Raw genomic sequence first — 8,076 nt, forward strand, 5'->3', positions numbered from 1 at the left:
ACTGTCTTGTACACATTCCATTTTGCTTACCTGATGTTAAGTGTAATTGATGAGTATGCATGACTGCGTGTGTACACGTGCGCAGGTCCCACTTCATATTGTTCATCATTAGAATCGATCAAGGACAAGTTGAAGTCTAGGACCCGTTAACCTGGGACGCTGACAAATGGAAGAGCGCGCGTCAGATGCTTCAAAGGTATATATATATCGGCCTCTTTCGTTCATCGGCCTCTTTTTCGTTCATTTTCTGATATCAAGTAAGTAATAATTAACTCTTGTATTCATTTTTCTTTGTCGGCCAGGGTTTGGCAAATGTTCATCAAGGAAGAACCCGGTACATGGGCAGACAAGATCCACTTTCAGATTAACAAAGTAAGTAGTACTACGTACCCTGGTTTCAATACCATTACCATTCTCTTGATTATTATTAATTTGACTGAATTATGTTCTCGTATATAGGGCGTCCCGCAACAACCACAGGGCACTGATTATTGTGGATACTACGTTTGCGAGTACATTCACAGGATTATCAATGAGAAATCCCGTACTTCCAGAAATCTAGAGGTACGTAACCGGATCTTCACAACTTTATTTATGTTGCCATCAATTATGTTAGTTTTGTTCATAACTTAATTGTTTTCATCTACTTCTTTTAAAGCTGCAACGAAAGCGGGCGATGCTAAGACCAATCCAACGTTGCAAGGCAGTTGCAGAGGAATTGGCAGGATTTCTCCTCACGCAAGTCATAGATGAAGGCGGAGAATTTTTCCATCCTATGAACCAATAGCCAGCTCCCTTCTCTATGCAAGTATAGAGCTATAGAAAACGAACTTCAAATTATGTAATGATAATCGGTCCAGTACTTCGTGTTACATGTATATATGTACTTTTATTTGGTGCATCAACATTTAACCGCAAACACGGAATCGGAAACACTTAACCGCAAACACGGAATCGGTGTTTCCGGATACGTGTTTTCGATTCCGTGTTCGTAAAAAACGGAACACGGACACACGGAATCGGAAAGACGTAAACGGAAATACGGAACCGGAAACACGGAATCGGAAAGACGTAAACGGAAATACGGAACCGGAAACACGTAAACGAAAACCCTGAAAATACGGAACACGGAAACACCGAAATACGGAATCGGAAACCCTGAAAAGAAAAGAAAAAAAAAAGAAAAAAAAAGCATTAGGACCGGTTGGTGTTACCAACCGGTTCTAAAGGTCCTCCTCCTGCGCGCACTCATCGGCGCCCACGTGGAGGCCTTTAGCACCGGTTTGTAAGAGACCGGTGCTAAAGGGGGGGGGGCTTTAGTCCCGGATACGTAGCACCAGATGTGTATTCGGGTCCAAAGGCCCTTACCAACCGGTTCTAATACCCCTTTCTCCACTAGTGCACCACTAATAATTTAGTCCACACACCTTATTTATTACGTACCATGCTAATTGTTTACTAGAGAACACATGTATTTTTTGTAGAGAAAATTAAAGCAGGAATTTGGACCGGGTCCTCATCAATCTCCCCACGGCTATAGTATGATGACCCTCTTACCCGAGCAGTGAATGCGGGTTCTGAGGTTAACAGGAAGCCCAAGATTGTGCATGCGTTGGGAGGGGGTAAGATGTTGTGGGACGACGCCTACCCCAAAACCAAAGAACTAGAAAAATATAGAAGGAAGTACATAGGCAAAACTAAGTTAGATGCAGTAGTAGATGCATCAGTCGAGAAAAGGTTAGCAGAAATGTTTCCGCACGGTGCGCCAAGTCCTACCCAACAGCATACACCTGTCGTCACCCATCAGCCACGTGCATCCCACTTTATTCCACGCTGGCTGCAAGCCAACATGGATGGGGTGAAGACAAGGGTTGCCTAGGGTCAAATTATCCCATTTACGATGGTAGAAGAATGATTCACGGGGTCGTCCTGCCACTTCGCATGACGAGGGTGCAGGTGTAGGAGGTAGTGACGGGCTTTGAAACTTGCTCGTTGCCTCACCCCCCCCCCCCCTAGAAGACAGCGTCACTATGTTATGGCAAGTGACCCAGAGCCACTTGCTTAAGTGGCGAATGAATGATATAGAGGAGATTCCCCAAGGATATGCCAGCACGGGAGATGTAGTGCCAGATAATCCTCATTCAGGGGAGAAGAATTCACATGACAGTTGCTGACCATCCCCGAACAAACCACCTATGTGTGTTGTCATCCCCGAAGGGCGGCTATCGGAATCTATGTTGGGGAGCCTCTCGATTGATCTTCAAATTCTACACGCCCATGTGGTAGATAAATCAAAAAAAGGTCAACATGGATACACGACCAAGGTGATAGAAGGTTATGGTTTTGACGAGGAGTCTCCGACGCACAAAATTGATTTGGCCTTTAATGAGGTCATCCATGCAAATATCTTCTTTATCAGTGCAGTCTCCCCAGAGTTAATGAGGCTCTCGTACTTCATCGATCAACAGATCCCCTACTCCCGCATGGTAACATGTCCTTACTTTATCCTTTTTACATGCATTGTCATAACCTGGAAACCATAAAAGGCGAGCAGGTCATCTCTGACTACTTGTTCCCATTATTTATTGTCAATCATCCACATGCGGTCACCTTTGTAGTGCCATACCCCGACAAGTAAGTCGATAACGTTCACTAATTTACTTTGAAACATATACGTGGCCTTGTGGTTTGATCTCATCAATGCTAATTTCTTCAATTTTTTGTGCAACGACCGACATTGGATTGTTATCGCACTATTACCGATGCAGGGATTGGCTTACTTCTTTGATTCGAAGAGACACTCTAAAAAACAATGGACCATATTGAAGAAGGTTCTAAATGATGCTCTCACCAAGTACAAGAACTTCAAAGAGACTATAACGGAACATTCAGAATTCAAGTTCTACACTAGCACTTGTTGCTATCAAGAACAAAATGTGGAAACCTCTCATAGGTCTGGATATTGTGTCATGTCTATCATGGACAAATTTTTGAAGAAAAACAAATATTTGTGCAATCATAGCCAGATCATCGCGTGGTTCCAAGAGATGGAGTGGAACGTGGACATAGGGAAACTATTAAGAGAGCATAGTCGCCTTCAAAAGGTGTTGGCCAGAATCATCACCATTTTTGGTTGTAAGTGAGGATGGGAAGTTTCACTTCCAGCTAGAGCGAGATGAAGAACGACTTCACCGAGTCGAAGACATATTGCGGTAATCGATTACGAGCGATATAGTGCTTCAAAACATCTTGATTCGTTGTCCATTTTATAAGTTGAGAATTTTACATATTTATTTATTGTCCTACATTCTTATACTATATGTTTGCTTCATTAATAATCTTAATTATTGTAACATCGTTGTAATATGATTGTTTGAATGTAATAGGATGATTGAGTGCAAAATATTGTTTCAATGACATTAAAATGATGCCACGGGCGCCAGAAAATGCTGCCGCGACAGCAATTTGTCTATATGCCGACATCACTACAAGTGGCGGCCGGGAAAGATGTCTGTGGTGGAGCTCACCCACGAAGAAATAAGGCATGACTGTAGGCAGTGTGTGGGCCTAGCTACGTGGGCACAACACATGCGTGACGTCTCGGAACGCCCGATTGCAGGGCATGCACGGAGCCGGCAAAACGTTTCAGCTGGCGCTCCGGATGAAAACATTTATAAAAGCGTTTTTACACTAAGGCCGTGATTGGATTGACGTTTCTCAGTCCATACCGGTGTAAAATATACAGACCTCCACCAGTCTTTTTCTTTCGAGTTGAAAATTAAATATGACCAGTATTATACACCTGTAAAATAAATACAAGTGTATATGAATACACCTAAACCAAGCGGGGCGTAATGGAGTGTCTTTTATTTTCTAAGTGACATTAGTACAGTGTTAAAAACGTTTTTATATTAGTGTTAAAAAAGGCTTTTATATATTACGGGACGAAGGTAGTAGATTACAGAGTTGATGGACGATAGTTCGCCGGTATATATACCGGAACCGGTAGGAGGAGCTTTGCGGCAGAGTTGCTTCGAGATTTCTAGCAACAAAACGCGGCTTTCTCAGTTACAACTGAGTACTTATATTGCATTTGGGGAGCAACCCTAGCACGCACGCTGAAGTCCTTGTTCAGTCAGCGGTCTTCTTGTAGCTGTACCACCGTGCGACAAGAATGTAGGCGCCAAAGTTGCCGATGCAGAGCATGGCGAGCAGCCAGAAGAAGTAGTCCAGGTGGCCGTCGTTGATGTCGTCGGGGATCCACCCGGGCCGCCCGCCCTTCGTCGTCGCGCGCACCACGACGGCCACGAGCGCCGAGCTCGCGTAGTTGCCCAGCGCAAACGCCGCGCTGGAGAGCCCCGAGCAGACGCTCCGCATGGCGTCCGGCGCCTGGTCGTAGAAGAACTCCATCTGCCCGATGAACGTGAACACCTCCGCGGCGCCTACAACCACGTACTGCGGCACCTGCCAGAAGATGGACATCGGCACGTACTCCGCGCCGTCGGCGCCGGTGTAGGTGCCGTGGCGCGCGACGACACGTCGCCGTGCCACCTCGAGCGTGCCGGCGGCGAGCATGGCAACCGTGAGGATGACGAAGCCCACGCCCATGCGCGCCAGCTGCGTGAACCCGCGCCGGTGGCCCGTGAGGCGGCGCGCGAGCGGGACGACGGCGCGGTCGTAGAGCGGCACCCAGAGCATGACGCTGAGGGTGTCGAAGACGGTGAGCACCGCGGCGGGGACGCGGAAGCTGCCTATGCGTGGGTCCAGCGTGTCGCCCTGGAGAATGAAGGTGGTGGACATCTGCGTGTACGCTGCCGCGAAGGTGATGCCGCACGCCCACACCGGCAGCAGCCGGAGCACGCACTTGAGCTCCTCCACCTGCGTCACCGTGCACAGCCTCCACGGGCTCGCCGCCCTCGCCTTGTCACCTGCCGTCTCCACCGCCGCCTTGTCCAAGAACCTGAGCGATCGACCGCCGGTGCAACAGATGTTAATATACTGGCAACGCACCGTGAAGTTTCGTCAGGTCGAGTAAAAGATGCCATGACCAATGCACGCAAACATCCAGACGACAAGGACAGTGTCTTTCATGAAATCGGGGGATGTGGAAATGGCAGGAAAGCAAAAGGAGGGAAAATGATGTGGAACGGACTGGGCGTGCATGCGACAAACTTCCTTCCGGTGCAATTATATGTATACTATGATTCTCCATCCTCCTAAGAAATGGAACGAACGTACGTACCGTGCACGCCCTAACGGCACCACGGAACGTGGCTGTCTGTCTGACAGGCAGTGCACGCCCTAACGGCACCACGGAACGTGGCCGTCTGTCTGACAGGCACATTCTGCGATTTTACACAAGCATCTTTCCGTTTCAATCATCAAGATGCGCAAAATTTTGACAAAATGGAAAAGTTGCGCATCTACAGACTACAGATAGACTAGACTAATCAGCGCGGTACGTGGTGCCTTGACCCAGGTAAGCGAACTCCAGCATGGCTCAATTTGTTTTTTTTTTTACGTTTCTTCTGTTCTCGGAAAAATGCGCTTGATGGAGACAAGTAGTGGGCAGGACCGGTGCAAGTGGAAGCTGCGTTCTAGCGGCGGCCGTGGCACGGCCTGTGAGCGGTGAGCCACTGACCTGAACTGATCAGTGTGCACGAGGCGGCGGCTCCCGAGTATCGCCGACATGCCGTCGTCGCCGTCAAGCTCGTGCAGCAGCGCGGCGTCGGCGGGGGCCTCCACGTCGCACTTCCTGGCGGCGGCGACCACCACCTGCGCGATCCTGGTGAGCGGGCTGCCGCCGGGGGGCTGGTGCCGGCGGTACGCGCCGGTACCGGCCAGGAAGAGCGCGACGGCGACCACGCTCAGCAGCGCCGGGATGCCGTAGCCCAGCTGCCAGCCGTGGGCGGACTGCACCCACACCAGCACGGTGCCGCCCACGAGCGAGCCCACGTTCACGGTCAGGTAGAACCAGTTGAAGAAGGAGCTCTGCCGCCCGCGCTCCTCCTCGTCGGCCCCCACGTCGAACTGGTCGGCCCCGAACGACGACAGTACCGGCTGCAGCGCACTGCCCAGCGCCACCAGGTACAGTCCCGCGTAGAACACGGCGCTCTCCAGCGCCGCCGACGCGCTCGCCGTCACGACACCGTACCCCTGTATGTTCCACCCATCAAGATCCTGGTGAGGTGAGCTTGCCGGTGATGGCTGAAGATATACTATGATGACATATGACGCGCACTTACCGCGACGGAGATGAGGAGGAAGATGGTGATGGTCCAGTATCTGCCGAGGAAGGAGTCGGCGAGGAAGGCGGCGGCGAGCGGCGTGATGGATCCGGTGCCCTGCCAGTTGGTGACGCTGTTCGCGGCGGCCTTGGTGCCGGAGTGCAGCTGGACCTTGAGGTAGTTCACCAGGTTGGTCGACACGCCGAAGTAGGCCGTGTACTGGAAGCAGTTGCTCACTGCTCAGACGCCCACGCGTGCGTGCATGCATCATCGTTAACAGGCCACCGCACCAAGCGTAAGTGCATGACACATAGATACGCATACATGCATGCAGATGCAAGCCACAGTGGGGGGACAGCAAAACGAAAAGGCTGCACGCGTTACCGAGGAGGAAAGCGCAGCCCCACGAGCTCCGGCGGTCCTTCTTCTTCTTCGACGACGACGACGTCTGATCGCCGCCGTGCGAGCCTTTCGACTCTACTTCCACAGCTTCCATGGCCTGAACGGTTCGACGCACAGGCGCATGCAGAGCAAATGAAACCACTTCAGAACAAGGTTGAGAGTTTAATCGAGACAAAAGGGTCCAAGAAAACTTACCTTGATGGCTTGATTAATCGGCTTTTCCTCTGCCTGATGATCTGCTCGTCGCCCACCTTCCTTTGCGGCTACACCTTGCGTTCTCGATATTTATCTTGTCCCCTTGGCTCTGAGCAACCGAGTTTTTCTTTTTTCTTTTTTGAGACAAAGCAAACGAGTTTGTGTTTGGCTATCTACTCCTGTGCATATGGTGCTCCTCGAGAGTTGAGAGTGAGAGCTTTTTCTACTGGTGGAATGGCAACCGAACAAATGGACAGCGGGATAGGTTTACAATGACGTATATAAGAGCATCTCCAACAGCCGCGCTAAACAAGCAACACGCTGTAAAATAAGTCATTTTTGGGCGCCCTGCTCGGGACGCTCCAACGGAGGCTCAAAAACCGCGTGCACGGCAAAACCAGTTCGGCGCGTGGGCGAAAACGTCATCGCGCGCCGTTTATTTGCTGCGCCCGCTCCCGCGCGGTGCATACTCGAGCGCTCGCTGGCAACTCCACCTACCCATCGAGTCGTGGCACCGCCGCCGTCCGCGCCACCCCATTTCTTCCGGCGACCGCTCCGGCGCTTCCCCGGCCTATCCCCGCGCCGCCGCTGCTTCCTCCTTCTCTCTCTAGTCACCGTCGCCCCTCGCGCACAACAGTCGTCCGACGAACAGCGCCCGGACGCCCACTGCCGCTCGGCGCCCTCAAGGTATTCGACAAAACGCCCGCAAGGTATGTACTGGATTCAACTACACATTTTTTACATGAATTTGATGCATGTTGTTTGTAGTTTTATAGCTTAGTTTAAATTAAACATTGTAGATGAGTTCCTCATATGATTCTTCCGAAGAAGAATTTGATATGGAAGAGGAGGAGGATCTTGCAATGATCCTAGCTATGCACATAAATAAAAAACCGAAGCACGGTTGTTCGATTATGGATCGGCAGAAAATTTGGAGGGATAGGATCGATGCCCACAATAGATTGATCAGGCACTATTTTGCGGATAATCCCGTGTATCCTGAGTCGTACTTCCGGCGTCGGTTTAGGATGAACACCGAGTTGTTCAGGCGCATTGCAGAGAAAATAGCGAGCCATGACCGATTTTTTCAGCAAAGAATAAATGCCACCGGAGAGCTCGGGCATAACACCTTTCAGAAGGTGACAGCCGCTTTGCGTATGTTGGCATACGGTATCCCCGCTGATCTAGTTGATGATCATTTGGTTATGGGTGAGAGTCAAGCCATCATGTGTGTCAAGCGCTTCGTAGTCGG

At 50.4% G+C, this 8,076-nt stretch overlaps 1 protein-coding gene across 1 annotated transcript; it reads right to left on the reverse strand.

Annotated features, from left to right (window-relative positions):
* Positions 1 to 3,911: 3,911 nt before the first annotated feature.
* On the reverse strand, positions 3,912 to 7,063 carry LOC123445025 (protein NRT1/ PTR FAMILY 8.2-like). The gene is made up of 5 exons (XM_045121940.1): positions 6,825 to 7,063; positions 6,612 to 6,726; positions 6,246 to 6,463; positions 5,642 to 6,156; positions 3,912 to 4,960 (listed from the first exon to the last, which is right to left on the reverse strand). Exons 2-5 carry the CDS (start codon positions 6,721 to 6,723, stop codon positions 4,132 to 4,134), a joined length of 1,674 nt encoding a protein of 557 aa, XP_044977875.1. The 5' UTR covers positions 6,724 to 6,726; positions 6,825 to 7,063; the 3' UTR covers positions 3,912 to 4,131.
* Positions 7,064 to 8,076: the final 1,013 nt, after the last annotated feature.

Source organism: Hordeum vulgare, chromosome 3H (assembly GCF_904849725.1).
Source record: "Hordeum vulgare subsp. vulgare chromosome 3H, MorexV3_pseudomolecules_assembly, whole genome shotgun sequence".
NCBI lineage: Eukaryota > Viridiplantae > Streptophyta > Magnoliopsida > Poales > Poaceae > Hordeum > Hordeum vulgare.